The following is a 19,315-nucleotide window of genomic DNA, read 5'->3' on the forward strand; positions in this document are numbered from 1 at the left end:
TTGCTTCTTTTGAGAATAAAATTAAAGGAGCATTATATCCCTAACTCTGACAGGGCTCAACATAGCTGTCGTCAGTATCAGGGTGATGTGGAGCTTGTAGAGCAATATTCATCAAATCTGAGGAAGAACACATCCTATGATAATACATAGTCCATGGCTGCTCAGTTGTATGGGTGGTATTGCTCATTAGTAAAGGTAGCAAAGGCTTCTCATTATGCTGACTTGCCAAAGGAATGTCCAGTCAAGGGAAAAGTATCCTATTCAGGTAGGAATGAGTGAAAAAGTAATTCTGCAAATTTGATTTTGTAGATTGGAATTCATAGGAATACATAGCCAAATACCCTTTCAGTCAAGAATCCATATTTTTCTGAATTTGTGATGCAATCCACAATAATAATAATAATAAAGAGAATGCCTCTAATGACATACAAAAACTTGAGGAATGAAGAATGAAACAATATGTAATTGTAAAGTGTGCACAAACATGTTTTAGGAGAAAGGTGGGATATAGATCTAATAAATGAAGAAATGCATAAGTATGTATTATTAAATTTAACCCAGGGCTGAGCAACCTCATAAATTGGAGTACAAATATGAGGATAGTATGTGCCACCCACCTTTAGTCCTTGGAGAATCACATCTTCTCCATGATCCCACACATTCCAAAAACATTTTAATAAAATGTGGTGATATTTTCACTATATTTTATGTTGCTGAGTGGATTTTTGCTCCAGGAGGAACCTTTCTTCAAAAATCAAAGTGACCAGAAGTCACCTAAACTTTTGAAACCAAGGCTTCCACTCTAGAATAAAGACACATGGTATAAACTGTAGAAAAAATTCTCCTGGCATGCCTTAGAGGATGTAAGGGATCTTGTCCAGTAAAAATGTTTTGCAGTTGCTAGAGGCATCATGAGAGTGCCTGGGTTCTACATTGGGCCGCCAAGAGTAGCATGTAGTTCAAACCTGCATTTCCCCCACTCTTGTTTACATCAAAGGGGAATATTATAAAATGTGCACATAAAAATATGTGCATGAGAAAATTTAGACCACAATGCATATAAATCTCTGTGCGGAAAGGAAAATGTTATGGAATCAGGGCCAGAATGAGCTTTCTACTGGAGACTAAGCTTGACAGATCCACCATTCCTGCATCTAGTTGAGCTGGTCTCATTGTATTATCCACAATGTCAACTACTCTGTTGGGCATGAACCAGTCCCAAAGCAATCATGTAGCATAAAAAGAGAGAGAGAGAGAATAAGAGAAAAGAAATAAAAGATCTAGCTTTTCACTTTCCTCTGAGGGGAAAATAAAAGAGAAAGTCTGTCCAATGCAATCACCATGGCCATCAAACAGTAACTAAGTGGGGCTTTTAACTAGCAGAAACCCATATGAGGAACTGCAAAGAGACCATAAAAATGCAACTAGGCTAAAATACAGCAACTGATACTTCATTGGTTGGACAAAGTAAGATTTGGAAACAGATCTTGTAATGAGGTATGCTCAGTTAATATGAATATTAGACTTTGATCCATAAGACAGGAAAGCAACCTGTTGCCAGAATCTAAAAAGTCATAATGGACAAACTAGGGATGTTGACGCTGGCCTGGAGTCTTTGTCCATCTTGGAAAACAAAGCCAAATGGCAAACTGCAAAAGCCCCTGGCAAACTGCAAAAGCCCCTCATCTCCCACTGTCAAGGAAATAGTTGCTTGAGAGCTATCAGTGCTTAACTGTCTTGTCTACTTTCATGGAATGGAGACCTGCTGAATTAGCTTGGACTTGTACACCCCATGGTGAGCTATTGTACTGCCTTCAGGGAGGATGGCAAACACATGTAAACTTTAAAGAGAGTAAATATCTGTACTGATTGACTTTACCCTGTGGATTTCCAACCCCACTGTTTTGGGGTTTTTTTAACTTTGCATGAGACCATGTTTGTCCCACCCAGGGGTATTCCCTTCACTCTTAGGAGACTAGCCAACTTAGCAAGATCTTAAAAACACAAAGAGAATCTCTCTCTTTGACCTATGCCTCTCTCTTTGACCTGTCTCCCTGATTTCTGCTGCTCCAATCATCTTCTCCACTAGGTGGGTGAGAAAATCTATGTGTGTTTTAGCCTGTAGTAGTTTAAGCTTAGTTCAAGCGCCCTCAGATTAGTTAAATTAGAGATTTATCTTCCACACTATCCCCTCCTTTTGCTTCATGAAACAGTTTGCATTGACTGTAGACTGTTTTGTTGATTTCTACTGCTATCTTTTTCTGTATTTTTAATAAACAAATAATAGCTTTAGCTGCAAAATCAGCTTGTCTTTCTGCTTCATTTTTTCTTAGAGCCATTTTGGTTAATTGTCTGTTTTTAAAACTGTCTGCCTATAAGATCCTGCAGAGAGCTATTGCCTAAAAGAATCTGCACAATTTATGACCCTATGTTATACTGTATGCAGCTATCAACTATGTTTTTGCTGCTTCCTGGGACTGCCAAGGACAAGGAACTCACAGTCAATCAAAGTACAACACTATGATAGTGGATTGCATTCAGTCCGATAAGTCTCAGTAGAACTGCCTTAGACAAGCATGATGTTTCTACTCCAACACACAACTTCATTTAATGTTAACTGTAGCAATGAAATGCTGAGCTTAAAATAGTCTTTTGATTTAAGGCATGAAAAGCAACACGCCTTTGCATACTAAGTATACACAAAAGTATGCAATGGTAAGAGAAGCATAGAGTGGGACCTTGTTATCTGCTGGGGTTTGGTTCCAGGATCCCCTGTGGATAACAAAATCCGTGTATGCTCAAGTCTCATTAAATATAATGGCACAGCAAAATGGTGACCCTTGTATCAAATAGCAAAGTCAAGGTTGGCTTTATGGAATTAATTCTTTTTTGGAATCTGTGGATAAGGAGGGCCAACTGTACTTTGAATTTTCATGAACAAGCCATTGGTTTGGTGCCATTTGTGGGGTCCCTCAGGGTTCTGTGTTGTCCTCTATGCTATTTAACATATACATGTTAAATAGCATAGCACTGGGAGAGGTTAGCATAGCACTGGGAGAGCACAGCACTGGGAGAATAGCACTGGGAGAGGTCATCCGGAATTTTGGGGTGTGTTGTCTTTGATATGCTGATGACACTCAACTCTATTACTCCTTTACACCTTAATCAAAGGAGGCTGTCTTGATCCTAAACCAGTGTCTGTCATCAGTAATGCACTGGATGAGGGCAAATAGATTGAAACTTAATCCAGACAAGATAGAGGTGCTTCTGGTCAGTTGGAAGGTAGATCAGGGAATATGGATTCAGCCTGTGTTAGGAAGGGGGTCACACTCTCCCTGAAGATGCAGGTTTGCAATATGGGAGTACTACTGGTTTCAGCTTTGAACCTGGAGGCCCAGGTCTCTGCAGTGTCCAGGGGTGCTTTAAAACATTTAAAACTTGTGTGGCAACTACGCCAGTTCCTTGAGATGCCAGATCTGGCCACAGTGGTACATAACTTGGTTATATCCTGTTTGGACTACTGTAATGTGCTCCACTTTGTTTCCAGACACAATTCAAAGTGCTGGTGATGACCTTTAAAACTCTATATGGCTCAGGTTCAGGATATTTGGCAAAGCATGTCTTCCTCTATGAGCCGGCCAGGGCTCTGAGGTCCTCAGGTTGGTAGGGACATGAGAGAGGGCCTTTTCTGTAGCTGTCCCTAGACTCTGGAACTCCCTTCCCAGGGAGACCAGAATGACCCATTCCCTGATGGCCTTCCACCGACAGGTGAAAAACCTTCCTTTACAGACATTCAAAGTAAAAAACTTTTAAAGAACACCCTGGGATATTGTTTTAATGTATTTTACACATTTTAATCTTTTTTATTTTATCGTAGTAGTTTAATATTATTTTAATATATTATTTTTGTATCATTTTAACTGTATTGTTTTTAATGTTGTAAGCCACCCTGAGTCCCAGTCCTGGGAGAAGGCAGGATATAAATAATTATAATAAATAAATAAATAAATAAATAAATAAATAAATAAATTGGGAATATGGTGGACAATCTATGTGTGACATCATATATAAGCTTTGTGAGTCCCTGAGAACTCTGAAGTCCTTGTAATATTGCATATATACTATGTAATTGTTGTTGTGTGCCTTCAAGTCATTTCTAACTTATGATGACCCTCAAGTGATCCCATTACAGGATTTTCTTGGCACGTTTCTTTAGAGGGGGGTTGCCCTTGCCATCCTATGAGGCTGAGAGAGTGTGACTTGCCCAAGGTCACCCAGTGGGTTTCATGGCTGAGCAGGGCTTCAAACCCTGGTCTCTTGAATCATAGTCCAACTCTCAAACCACTACACCATGCCAGCATACATACTATGCATTCACGTATCCCTTTCAAAATGAGCACAGAAAGAAAAACATGTTTCACTGACTTCAAACCTATGAATCAAGATTAGCAACTACAAATATATTTTCGTTATGACTGCCAAAGCCCTCAGCCTTCTCCTACCCCATGGCATGAAGGTTATAGCAAACATCTCCCCCCCCCCCCCTTTTCATTCTCTACTTTACATATCTGTCATGTTGTTGCCAGAACAGGTACATGGAAGCTATTTTCCCCTGACTAAAAACTATGCTGGAGGAAGCTTTTGTTTACCATCCAAGTTTCTGACTAGTTACTCAGACCCCAGTTTTAGTTATCTTTGCCTACTTGCCTAAGTACTTTTTCCCATGGAAAAAGACAAAAATTGGGCTGGCTAGGAAGTGATCTGAACAGTGTAATATTCCATCCCTTCCTTTTGACCCAGAGTCAATGAACAGGGTTTCGAGATAAGGAGTATTGCTGATGAACCAGAGCATAGATAGATTCAGTGTGCTGCATTGGTTAAAATATTTTCATCAAAGTCCTTCTAAGAGAATTCAGGTTATCCTTCCAGTCCTTCCCCAGATGGATGACATGAGGTTACTGAACATGAAATGTCCTTACAGCACTTGCTATCTTTTCTGACTCAATAAATATCCATCATTTCTTTGTGGTTTTTTCTTTTTCTTTTTTTTTAAGTATTGCCCTTCCTGTACCTTTCTAGCTGAGGAAAGTCTGAGGGAACACTAGCCCTGAACAAAAAATGAGCACAGAAATAAGGCAGAAGATTCAAGGGCGCTATTTAGATTTATTTAGGAATGCTTAATAATCATGTATGTTTTAATATTACATAGATGCATGACTGTTCCACAAGACAGCTCTGTTTCAGTCTGAGGCTGCGTATTTTACATATTGAAAATGAAATATAAAAGGAAAAGCTCTTCAGACATGTTATTGAGACTATCAGGACATTGTCTTACTAAGGAAATAAAGTGTAAAAACCAAGGACTAACAAAATAGGTATGTGGGCGCATGGGGCAGTTTTTTGTTGAAGGAGTGAGGCTTCTGTGCACACATGGAGTATAGGTTGTCCCTTATCTGGAATTCCAAAATCCAAAATACTCTGAAAACCAAAACTTTTTCATGGGAGGCTGACATAGTGAAACCTTTGCTTTTCATGGTTCAGTGTACACAAACTTTTTCTTGCTCAAAATTATTACAAATATTGCATATAAATTACATTTAGACTATGGAGTTTATCGCACGGGCCCTAAAACGGGCCCATTGTGTTACAAAACGAGTGTGCACAGGGGTGCACATGGAATGAGATGGGGCAAGGGACGGCATTTTACTGCACACTAGAATGCCGTTGCTGCCGCTGGGCATTCCAATCGCGTCCTCTCTCTGTTCCAGAGGGCGCAATTTCTGAGAATGCTTTAGGACAATAATAACTACCTGCATCCCACAACCCAGTTGCATCTGCTAGGAAGCAGACGGGTTATTTGTCAGTGTGATAATCTCCATTGCCTTTTGTGCTGAGTTTACACATCCCCTAAAGACCAAATGGGGAGACGTGGAGGTAGTCTATAGATCCCAAGTAAAGAGTCCCTGTTTTAAGAGCTTCCTGGAAATTTAAAAATAACTCAAGTGGCGAACAGAACATCACACCAATTTATTTCTTTATTCTAAAATAATGTGTTCCTTTCATTGAATAGCACACTCTTTTTAAAAAAATAAAATAAAATAAAGTCCAACCTAGCATTTTATCTAATCGTACTTAATTTGCTAAACACAGCCATTCATTTTTGTAAAAACCAAAGTCATCCTAAAATAAATATCCACTAGTATGACTGAAATGTCAGGTTTAATTTTCTTGACTTAATGGATAATTGAAATTGTATATCATTCACTGTAATGGTATGCAGCTTCCAAAATTACTATTTTCACTGTTTAACCAACCTTCCCCCCAATTTTTGGTTCTCTTTATCCTACTAATATATTGAGGCATCTGCAGCCATAAGTACTTATCCTTCAAAAACCATGCATTACATTTTGATTAATGAAATCTAAAGTAAAGAACTACATCAATAAACTGTAAAGTCTGTAATACAATTGCTTACCATTTGCTCCAGTGGGCTAATGAACTCAGGAAGTGTTAAATTATGTTGGGAATGATTCCTTCTGTGACGGGGTATCTAAAAAAATATCCATTTACAAGTCAGAATCCACTTGTATCAAAACAAACAAAGCTGTAACATAGAATGATAGACAGAAAATAATTTAACAGAACATATACAGTTTGCATGGCATTAAATGAGGAAATTCTGCATGTTAATAAAATCGGTATGTGTTAATTGTAATACTCAAAATCTAGACAGAACCTTGGTGTGCTCTGTGCCAACTGATCAAGCATAAGCTCATTAATACTTACAACAGTCCTATAATGAAGGTCAATATTGTTTTGACCAGGGCTTCTTCCTCTGAGTACTACTGGCCTTGGCCAATAGATCTATTTTCCAAAATAAATGAAAAATAGGTAGGCTTCCAAGCCCAATGCCAAGCTCCTTTGATTGCTGGTATTGTCCAAAACCCATAGAGTTGAAAGATATGAATCTCATTCCTCTTCCATGTTTTTCTCTGCTCCCCTCACCTAGATGCACTGGTGGCTGCTTTGGTGACAGTAAATGGGATTCTGCTCTCTCCTTCCCTTCCTCTCCCCCAATTCAGATGTCAGATGGATTTCTGCTATGCATGAAAACCAAATGCCAGGCAACACAGAAAATGAAAAATAATATTTATTTTCCAGATCCTCTAGTACATGGGTCTCCATCAAAGCAGAACAGGAAAAACCTTTGCAGCAGTGGCAACAGCTAGGAAAGTGGCCCTGCTGGTGAGTGAATACCTGAGTAGATGAGCAAAACAGAACAAATCTAAGACCTAAATCCAATCATGGGCATGGCCACCAAAAATATGACTCTAATTTTGTTAACAGATTCAGGCAATCTTCCCCCTTCCTGCATGGTTGCTGCACCCTCCCCCACCCCAAATACCATGCTGTCGGAGGGCCCCTTCTAATGCCCTCTTTGGATTATCACATCATATTTCACCCTCCCATCCTCAGCTCTGCTGAGCTTTGCTGGTCACTTCAGAGATAATGAACTTTACTGGTTGCTTCAGGAGTGGGTAGGAATCCCCTCCCTTCCAATGAATGGCTGGCTGAGGAGCAACTCAATTATTGGATTGCCCTTGGGGCTCAGGTATTTTTCCCATGGGAAAGCTGAGGAGGTACTCAATGGTTTGACACCTGGGCTCAGTTTCAGATGGACCCATATTAGAGTCTCCACCCCATCTCCACCATAATAGGTTATAAGTCAAATAAAGTGGCCCTATTTAACCCAAGTCTCTGTGTCTGGTCTCATTCATTCATAGTTGGTCATGAAATATAATTGAATATTAAGATTGCCCATGCCATCGTATTTCCTGTTTTTATATATGGTTGTGAAAGCTTGCCAGGGTCAACTCATTTGAAATGTTGTGCTGGGGAAAGTTCTAAGGATACTATGGATTGCTAAAAAGGCAAAAAAACAGGATCCTAGGGGAAATCAAGCTCAAATTGTCCCTAGATGTCATGATGAATAAACTGAGACTGAGAATAAGAACAATAAAATCAACTAGAAAAATACTGCCTATGTGAAGCATTGATTAGAATTGCATTTGTCTGATTTCTCTTCAGCTCCTATAAATCTATTTGTGAGAATGGAGCCAAGTAAAAAATCTGTAGTGTAGATAAGTTCTCAGTGATATCACTTGGCAAGACTCCTCAAGGAAGAGGTCCACAACTATGGTGCCCTGCCATTAACACTCATCAATCTCATGACAACAAGACTTCATCTGAAGAGCTCAACAAGCAGGAAAACCTGTTATGTAGCAGACTTAAATATTTTAGATCCAGTCCATTACACACATATTTAAGGAAGTAAATGCAAAATAAATGTTTAGAAAAGTACAAATGGAAATGTACATGGGGAAAATACATGAAATAAATATTCACAATTGACATGACCATATGCATTTTCTTTTTGACCTTGCATGTATAATTCTAGGGCTCATTTGCCTTGGCAGCATGAAGATCTGGCACAAACCAAAACTGAGGCTTCAGTCTTATGCAGACTTACCACCTATGATTATTTGTTTGATTCCATCACTTTTGTGCTGATAATCCAACACTATTTAAAAAAACAAACTAATTCTCTTACTAATTCCAGATAAAGGCATATGATTAAAACTATTGTGGAAAATAGTCCTAAATTAAGTATGAAGGGTATTCAGTGTGACTTGAAACAAACACTTTCTATAGGATTATATCCTGTTTTCTGTCATTGGGGTGGAAAGAGTCAGACCTTAATTTAGCACTTTTCTTCAGATGAAGCAGAAAATCCAAAACTTTTAACTGAAAGAAGCAACACAAAGAAATTTTTCATAATTATTTTAGAAGTATAATGTTGGAATGATTACATATCTTCCAACATTTCACAGATGAAAACCAGGACGTGTGTGGCCAAGCAACATAGATGTGGTCAAGATGGCAAAAGTTATTAATGAGGAAGAACAAATATGATAGTAGATGCTAGAGAAGTTTGCTTTTGCCTGAGTATACTGGGAAGCTGAAGAGTCTTCCCTCTTCTTCCTCTCCTCTCCTCTCCTCTCCTCTCCTCTCCTTCCTGCTGAGCTAGATGACAACAACAACTTTTGCACTTCGAACTCAGTATGAAGCAAGTGAAGTAAGCTGAAGACAAAGGGGGAAATTGGAAGCAGAGAAAAAACTGGGATATTTTAAAAGTAGCTGAGAGGGTGAAATGGCAGAGGATTAAGTGGGACTGTCCCTCCAAAACTGAGACAGTTGGAGGATATGGTCAAACACTCAGGTGTTTTGCTTTCCTTCTTTCAATAATACTCATGCATTATGTGATAGCCCATCTCTTCCCCCACCCAATGGTAAAACCTAAGGTGTTTTACACAATGTTCCCAGTCTCCCAGACAGGTACTACCTTGCCTGGGGACAGTGGGTGAGGTGATGATCCTGCTGTTAACATTTCACTTAAGCAACCAATAGATATCACTACTTATTGATAGATTTTAACTGTGGTTTATTTTTCAAGGAGAACATAATTTGCAATATGAAGCTGAAACATAAAATCTTAGTTCTAAACAGAAATATCAGTAAATTTAGATTGGTTTTTAACTATATACCCTGGTTTCTTCCGTAGTAAAGCACATTTAATATATGCGGTTTATAACTTAGTGTCGGACTCTACAAAATGTTCATAATTAATCCAGAGGGCCTCCCTCAAAATATACTTTAAAATATTATGATCCCATATTTTATGGCACACAGTGCTTTCATGTTTATTTGTAAGCACTAACATTTTAAGCCCTGAAACCTACATCTTAGAAAGTGCTCCACTCTCCCAGTGATGGCTAATGAGCTTAATGAATTACCCATTCTGAATTTAATACCATTTCACAGAGAAAACAGAGAAAACAGTTTCTGTGATTCAAAAGTTTCACTGACCTATTTATGAGGAATATCACTTAACAATTTCATTAGGAATGAGTAACAGCTGGTGACATGGCTGTGTCCTAAAGTGTTTTTCTCTCTTAATATTCTGCATCTTAAGCAATTGAGCCTTCATAAGAAATACTTTCGTTAGCGGCAGTCCCTCCTTTGGGGAGAAAAAAAATGTCAGACCACATTTTCTGTATTTTGCAATCTTGTTTTCAGGAGTGTCATGCTCCTGTTTTATTAGCATGTAGGGTAAACAAGAATGATTTGCTGATGCTGTTGAGAGAACTTCTAAGATATCAGACTTTCCATTTAGATTTTGCATAGAACTTTAATATTAATGCAAGCAGAGCCATGTGTGTAAATTCAAAATAAATTCGTTCCATTTATCTTTTCCTCCCCCCCCCCCCCAATATCTTTTAATGTTCTACAGATCTGGTACACATATTCATGCTTACAACATCCATATCTAAATCGTTCAGGTCTACATCATTTATATTTGCTCTTAAAGACCCACACTCTTAATTATATTTTACATGTAGTCTAGCAAAATTATTGTTAAATATCATTTTCTTTCCCCAGAATGAAAGAAAACAATTTCCTATCATTCTGGGATCGACAGTACTCCACCAATGATTCCAAGAAAATAAATAGCAAGCATTGCAGTCAAAATAAAGCACCTTAAAGTAACAATTAGAAGCATACAGGAGTGGGATGTTCTGTCTTTGTCAACACACAGATGAATGTGTTGTATCTAAGGAAAAAGATTGAAATCAGTCAGACCCAAATGTAGTCAAGTTTAGCTTGAGCAAATAGCAATAGCATTTACATTCCTATGACTTCATATTGAACTATGTTGTCTCTAAACAGTTTACAACATGTAAACTAATTGCCTCCAATAAGCTGGTATTCATTTTAGCAACCTACAGAAGGATGCAAGGCTGAGTCAACCCTGGCGCCCTGGGATCAAACTCACAACCTTGTGGCTACAATACTGACTGCAGTACTGGCATTTAACCACTGTGTCATCAGGGCTCCAAATCCATAGCAACAGTGGAATTTTGATGTCTGCTAAGAGAAGTTTTCCCCATGTTGCCCTGAAACCCACTGATCACCACAGGTAGATCACACTCATCCAGTCTATGGAATTTACCTACATGTCGACTCAACATTCCTTCCACAGTAGGAACTGGAGGACCAGACATCATGACCACAAAGGAAGAGAAGGCATCACAAAATGTAGGACATTCAAGAAAAAATGTAGGATTTACAAAAATAAAAGCTAAAAACATTCACATAAATCAAAATTCATTTCACATGGTTTATTTACAGCTTTTTTACATACGCTGTATTTTATTATGTTCTCAACTATATTTTTCTGATGACCTTATCTTGTTAAAATGTCTTCTAGGCTTGCAAGAAACTTATAGAATGCTGATCAAGTCAAATGATTAAATTTGTACTTTACTAGTATCAAACCCTTGACTGAATCTACTTTTAAAGTATCCCTTTCATTGGGCTAAAATTAAGGGAAACCCCCTTTCAACATTTGCACTGTGTCCTCAAGCAGCCCATTGCCTAACATGTTTGCTATCCTTTTTCTCCTCTGAGAAACAAACACCCTGAGCTCTGGGGACAAATCTTGTCTGCTGCTGCTTCTAGGAAAAAATAACTTGAGAAGGATCCATCCTGTCCCCTGTTTGCAGCAAGGATAGTCTGTCAAGTAGACACATGTCTCAAGAGGGAAAAGCAAATGTGGTGTTACTCAATGGGCTTCTTAGTCATGTTCAATATGGAGGACATTTTGGAATTCCTCCTGGAAAGATGGTGGAAATGTAGGACACATCCTAGAATTGGAGGAGGTCTGGTCACCCTGAAAAGGAATGACACCTATCATCATTTCTATGTACTATTAAAATTCTGTTAACAGCTGATCTATTTTCAGCTGATCCATGTAACATGAAAATAGAAATCACACATCATATTGCAGGGAAGTAGTAGTAGTAGTAGTAGTAGTAATAATAATAATAATAATAATAATAATAATAATGTAAGAATTCCCTTTCATAAGAAGGGATATTAACAATAAAAATGGAAAAGCTGTACAATGGATATTAATTTTTCCCTCTGTTGAGTGAGATTTTGTATGTGTTTGTGTGTGGAGAAACACAGACCGAAAAAAAATGTTTGGGGCAGCCAATAGGAATCAGGCTGGGAAAAGGTTGGGGCTGCTCTCAAGAAGAAGTATAAAAGGAAGCGTAGCCAGTGATATTTGGAGAGTGTGTTAGGCTCTGGAGGGATTTACAGCCAGTAAGGATAGGGAGAACAACAGAAACTGCCTGGAAAGTGGATATCAAAAAGAGAACTGAGCTTTGTGTACTGAGTGTGTCAAGTAATTGAGGTTAACAGCTAAGGAAGCTGGGTGTAGGTTCTGTGTGAACTAAGTCAATAAAGGAAAGCAGTAAATGTGTAACAACTGATGTACTTGTATACTGTAACCACAAGTTTGAGAACCATACACCAAGAAAGATACAAGAGTAAGTTCTGGATGTAAATGAAGTTGTTTTATTCTTCAAATTCAACAATGAGTGGCCTGAAGTAATTTTACATATAACAACAAACACACTACCAAGTATATTAAAATGCTACTAAAACTAATAAAAACAAATATTAATAAAGATAAATAAGTTAGTGACAGTGGGCGGAAAGCTATCACATATAATTGGTGCCAAGTGTTTGGGTGTTTAAAGACCCATTGTGCTGGCATCTGAGAAAGATCAAGTGGAGTGGGGGTCTCCACAGTGTGTGTGTGTGTGTGTGTGTGTGTAAAGAAGTCCTTTATGTTTAGGAGGAATCTCTTTGCTTGCAAATTGAATCCATTGGTTTGTTTCTCAGGAGCAGCTGAAAATATGCTCACTTGATAGTCTTCATGACAACAGGTATTTAAACATGACTATCATATAACCTGGAGAAGCAGTGGCTCAAGTGGTTAAGATGCTGACTCTGTTGATTTCAAGATCGGCAGGTTGGCATTCTGAGGCCCCGGTGCCACGTGATGGGGTGAGCTCCCACCACTAGTCCCAGCTTCTGCCAACCTAGCAGTTTGAAAGCATGCAAATGCAAGTAGATAAATAGGTACCACTTCTCAGTGGGAAGGTAAACAGTGTTCTGTGTAATCATGCTGGCCACATGATCACAGACTAGTCTCTGACAACACTGGCTCTTCAGCTTAGTAATGGAGATGAGCACTGACCCCCTACAGCTGGATACAACTTGACAACTTTGTCAAAGGGGGATACTTTTACATTTATCATAACACTTCTCAATAGCAATAGCAATAGCAGTAGCAAATGCATTTCTATACTACTTATCAGTGAACTAGCACTCTCTAAGTGGTTTACGATCTGTAAGCCAATTACTCCCAACAAGCTAGATACTAATTTTACTAATCTATGAAAGGATGGAAGGCTGAATGGACCTTGAAGCCCTCCCCTAGGATCAAACTTACAACATTGTGGCTACGCTACCAGCATTTAACCACTGCGCCACCAGGGCTCCTTAGTTTTTGTAGGTTTCCACACCTTTGACCATCCTGGTCATCTACCTCTCTTAATATTCTTCTTCATCTGTGGTGCCTAAAACAGGAGAAGTCTAAGTAGAGTGGCATTAATATTCATCTGTATACTATCTTACTGTTGATGCATTCCAGAATTGCATTGACTGTTTTGACCACATTACACTGGTGACTCATGTTTAACTTGTGTTCTACAAATTATCCTAAATCCTTTTTGTATGTACTGTTTTCAAGCCAGTTATCACCCATCCGTGTTGTTCTTGTGTGCCTTCAAGTCATTTCCAATTTATGGCAACCCTAAGGTGAACTTATCATGGGATTTTCTGGGGCTGAGAGGGTGTGACTTGCCCAAGGGGTTTCCTTGGCCAAGCAGGGAATCAAAATTTAATCTGCAAAGCTGTGCTCCAGTGCTCAAACCATTACATCACACATTATAGCATGTGAAGTCTTATGATGGAATTTGACAATAGCTGTTTCACTGCAATGTTTCTCTCTCTCTCACACACACAAATAATCCCTGTTAACAACCATGTTGCACTGTTGAAACTAGAAGGAAGAACACTGGCACAACCACAGGCCCTTGTAGCCAGGAGCCAGCAATGACAGGAGTTGCAGTTCAATCTATCCAGAAGATGCCAATTTAGAGATGACTGGGCTACAGGAAGTGTTAAAGCATATTTTAGTATACATGATGCTGAAAAAAGCACCACCAATCATATCTTGACATGATTCCTCCCACTTTCCACCATACAACTAAGATAAACAACATTTCTTACCATTTCTCTTTCAAGTATTAAAAAGGACAGATAAACCTTTGGAAGATTCCTATTTGGGAAAGCTAGCTTATCAGCAATTTTTTGATTTGAAGAACATTCTTCAGTCAGCAACAATGTCACCTGGAGCATTAAAAAGTCCACTCACTCTGTGCTTGCAAGTCTGTGGGCAAATCTGGTTTTGTTAAATTCAAGCTCAGCAACTTTTCCCTCTTCCCTCCCTCCCTAAAGTTAGCTAAAGGGTATTTCAGTATAGCTAGAGCTCTTGTAACATCCAGGAATGAAGTCATTGTCAATTTCTGCAAAGCCAGAACCTCTGCACAAAAATATGCCAGTTATCATGTCATAAGCCAAGGTTTGACAGTGTAATTTTATGCTGAACAGGTTTTTGTGATAATTAAAATAAAGCAAATTTGTGTCATTTAAGAACATCATGATATACAGAACACAAGCATTAGAAGTTTCCAGATTCCAAGAAGGAAGTCATTCATGGACACCAAACCCATAATACCCCATTCAGACTGGTATAAAAGACCTGGAAGGAACTGGGCTGATCTGGATGCCCCTCCCCCGAATCGCTCCATTAGCAAGTGCCCACTACAAATTTGAAATCGAATGCATTCTGTTCTGCAAATTTGAAATCGAATGCATTTGGCGAGGTGGCCGCTGTCAATCAAGCGATCGTCATGGTGACATTTTGCAGGGCATCGGAAAGTGTCCTCCCCCTCCTCCCTTTTTTTAAAGAGCCAGGCACAGGGTTAATTTTTTATAAACCTATGGGCATTTGGATCAGATCTGCTCCTGTCCCAGGCAAAGGCAAATTGTTTAAAAATGTAACATTGATTGTAAGTGAGGTCTTTTGCAACATTGTAGCTTCCCCCTCTGCTGAACTGACCCCTTTCCTCCTGCTTACACTTTGCCATTGCCTTCCACTGAGGCTGAGAGAGAGTGACCTCATGGAATCAATTGAGAATAAAGGGGAAATGCAGTGCATTAATAGTAATAATAATAATCCAGGAGCAAGAGGAAATAAAGCACAAGCAAGCACACAGACATGTCACCCCAAAAATCATGCGCATAAATTGTCAAAAGAGGCTGCTTCTGCTGCATCCATTTCCCTACATCCCCCAGCCTGGGCAATCCTCCTCTTCCTCTTCCTCCTTCCTCCTCCTCCATCACTTTCTCCATCTCCCCCCACCCCCAGCCCTATGCAGCCCAGCCCCCCCCCCCTTTTGCCACCTGTCACCCTTTGCATCCACCCTTTGGGCTCTTTTCTCCTCTCTCTCCCCTCCGATGAGGGGAGGGAATGCTCTAACCCATGGAATCAATTGGGAATAAAGGGGAAATGCAGTGCAGGCATTCTGACTGTAGCATCCGCATATAACAGTAATAATAATAATAATAATAATTAATAATCCAGGAGCAAGAGGAAATAAAGCACAAGCAAGCACACAGACATGTCACCCCAAAAATCATGCGCATAAATTGTCAAAAGAGGCTGCTTCTGCTGCATCCATTTCCCTACATCCCAGGCATGTCACCCCGAAAATCATGCGCATAGATTGTCAAAAGAGGTTGCTTGAAAAGGGGGGGTGTTTCTTTGATTGGGGGTTGGACTGGATGTCCCTTGGGGATCCCTTCCAGCCTTGGGATTGTGAGGGAGAAGAGCAATGGGGAGGCTGCGGGAGCTGGAAGTAGACCACCCCCCCTTTTCCCTCTGACACACACACACACACACACACACACACAGAGAGAGAGAGAGAGAGAGAGAGGCATCTCTCTCCCTGCTTCAGCTGCTGGAGGCCTGCTGCTGCCTGGCCAGCGACCCTCCTCCTCCTCCTCCTCCCGCCATCCCCTGGCTGCCAGGCTGGCTCTCGGGGGGGGGGGCCCTCTCTGGGTGCCAGGCTCCAGGCTGGAAGCGGCTGCCTCCGTGGGCATGCAATGTGCCCTCCTGGGGTTGGTCAAGTCCCCCAGCAAGAGAGGCGGCCTTGAATGGCCCCGGAGGGAGCAGGGGCCATCAGGAGAGCAGGAGGAGGAGGAAGAGGAGGAGGAGGAGGAGAGCATCCCCTTCCTCCCAGCACCAGGAGCCCTGCCTGCTCCTTGCCCAGCAGCAGCCCTTCTTCCCAGGGCTCTTTCCTCTTCCCCCTCCCCTCCGATGAGGGGAGGAAATGCCTTGTCCTTTGCCAACCCTCTGACCTAAATCCCTCCCTCAATTTGCCTCGGTCGCGATCGGTGCCAAGTTCTCATTCCCAGGACCCGCGTTTTTTTAAAAGAAACGGTATTTGCGCCGATTTCAAAAACACTGCGCTAGGGGCCATTTACCACGGAACGGGTGTGCAAGCCTCGGATTCGCTTGTGTGAGATTCGGGGTGAGTATGAACTTCACGTGATTGAATCGGTTTCAGAACCGATTTTTTTTTGTAGTGTGAATGGGCCCTAAGTCTCTTAAACTGGAGTTGTAACAGGGAGTTTTTACACTCTTGATTCAAGCCTGTAGTATAAGACATACATTGGTTAACAAAAAACAAACAAAAACTACTGTGTCCTTACTTTCTGAGTACTATGTCTCATATTCTTTTGTTGGAATAGGTAGACAAATGCCAGATTTAAAAAAAACAACACAGATCTATGTTACATTTTCTCTCCTTTTAAGTACAACTGCCCTTTGTACACAGTTCAGTTCCCTAGAGTGTGTAAGAATAATGATAATGGCTTTGCTTGCCTTGACCCTTGGTTCAGTTATAAATCAAAATCTTATAGACCTTTTTAACAGAATAAGAGAGTCCTTCATGCTCACGACTCTGTAAGTACATTCTCCGATATCAAGACAATTTATTATAATGAGAGGCACCAAATATATTAACAAATCAACCTAGAGAATAAATAGTTTAACATCTGATGTAAAGTCAAATCAAGATATTTTATCCCATAAGCTTTTCTTATAGGGTCTTCATTGAGAGATAGTTCTGTGCAATTGGACTGCATGAGGCTATTACTATCCGGGGATAAAAACCTTCTGCAGCTAGTGGCCCAACACATTCTTCACAGCTACGCATCTCCAGGTGCATCTTCGGTACACTTTTCTTTGAATAATAAATTACTGGGGTTATATTGCTGGTATACAAAGCAATATATGTTCCTTTCTTCTAGATCTGCACCTTGTTGTTGTTAACTGCCTTCAAACTGACCTTGACTCATGGTGTCCCTGTGAACAAAACACCTCTGAAACACCCTATCCTCAACAGCTCTGGTCAGGTCTTGCAGACTCAGAGCTGTTTTAGGTAACTACATCCTTTGGCTTATTGTTGTTGTTAACTGCCTAAAAGTCAACTTCAGCCCTATGAACGAGTCACCCTATTATCAACAGCCTTGCTCAGGTCTTGCAGATTCAGAGCTATGTCCTCCTTGATTACGTCTATCCATCTGTTTGTGGTCTTCCTCTCTTGCTACTGCCTTCTGCTGTTTCAAGCATTATCAGCTTTTCCAGTCAGTCGTGTCTTCTCATGATGTGGACAAAGTACGGTAGCTTCAATTTAGTCATTTTGGATTCAAGGGAGAGTTCAGACTTGATTTGCTCCAGACCCATTTGTTGTATTTTTAGTAATCCATGGTTTCTGCAGAACTCTTCTCAAGAGAACTGATTTTCTTTTTATCCTCTTTCTTTATCATCTAACTCTCACATCCATGCATAGTGATGAGAAATATAATGGCATGAACCATTTTGCCTTTATTGTTCAGTTGTATATCTTTGCACTTCAGAATCTTGTCTAGTTCTTTTGTAGCTATAAAAGTTACGAGCCATTCTGCTTCTCTGTATTCTTTTCTAATGGTAACCTCTTGTCTTGAGTACAGGCCTTGCATCAAGACAATCAAATGTAGTGGCACACCCAGTTCTTTACGTGCAACCGATAGCTTTTCATGATCTATGCAGTCAAAGGATTTGCTATAGTCTATAAAGCACATGCCAATTTTCTTCTGGAATCCTCTATTGCACCTGCTTACTGCCATTTAATCAACCACATAGATATTGAAACAACTGTATAGATATTGGTTCCAAAGTTCCTTTGAAAAAAAAAACAGGCCTGGGCATAGCATGCTACACTTTACCTCCCCTACGTGACCCTTCTATGTCAGCTAGGAACTGCAGAAGTCACCTGGACGACATTCTTCCAAGGCTAAAATTTTTTTCAGTTAATTGTCCTTCTGTGGGAGTTCTTCAGAGTCTGTGGAAGCACCTTCTTTTATCTTTGTGTAAACTGCAGGATGAGCAACACCAGACTAAGCTATGCCAGGAAATTTCAGGCTCCTTCATCTGTAAGTTGCTTTGTGGAGTTATTCTTATTTAGTTTGGTAATGTCTATTTTCATTTTGGAAAGTAAAAAACAACTGACTATTTCTGAACATCTACTTGCTTGGTTCTTGAATTACTATGACAACCTAGGAACTAGAGCTGATTTGATTCTCTAGCCTGGTCTGAGGTTTAACTTCACTATCTGTTGGACTGCTTGGCAGAAACATGATAACCTGGATGTTAAGGGGCTTAAAGGAAACTCTGGAAAAGGAGTCCACCGTTCCTCTTAATGGCATGAGCTGGGATTCCAGGTTACCTGAGAAATTTAAAATGCAAGCAGTAGAAGAATAGCTCTAAAACATATAGAGAAGTGATATCTTGTGGCCCAGCCATACATGGGGCCTTCATGGAGAAGAAAATAATGAGGACAAACAGATATATGCCATATACTTGTAGATAAATGAGAACAAGGTATCCTCAATACACATATATAGTATGAACATTCCCTTGCTGATAACCACTCATCAGTATCTTTTTGTTTGCTCACACCTAGTGTAGGTTTGGGGACTCACTTCAAAATTACAAGTTTTCTCTGTTTCAGTGCATTAAATATTACACAGATAGGATAGAGAAAAATATTTCAACCAGGAGCCTTTCCTTTGTGCTGTGTATGTTGCTGCTGATGCTAAACATTTTTTTTTCCTTTTCTTATTCTGGGACCTGAGGAGTTAATAAGGATGCTACAAACTTCCAGCTAAT

General features: G+C 40.0%; 1 protein-coding gene across 1 annotated transcript in view; it reads right to left on the minus strand.

Moving 5' to 3' along the window:
• LOC149313888 (rho GTPase-activating protein 15-like) overlaps window positions 1-19,315 on the minus strand; it is a 522,566-nt gene that overhangs the window by 458,707 nt on the left and 44,544 nt on the right. Inside the window, exon 3 of the mRNA XM_089523318.1 lies at window positions 6,476-6,550. Coding sequence (XP_089379444.1) covers window positions 6,476-6,550 — 75 coding nt within the window. The remainder of the gene's footprint in view (window positions 1-6,475; window positions 6,551-19,315) is intronic.

The sequence above is a fragment of the Sceloporus occidentalis genome, unplaced genomic scaffold, assembly GCF_023333645.1.
Source record: "Sceloporus occidentalis isolate IW3139 unplaced genomic scaffold, rSceOcc1.0.p SCAF_4, whole genome shotgun sequence".
Lineage (NCBI taxonomy): Eukaryota > Metazoa > Chordata > Lepidosauria > Squamata > Phrynosomatidae > Sceloporus > Sceloporus occidentalis.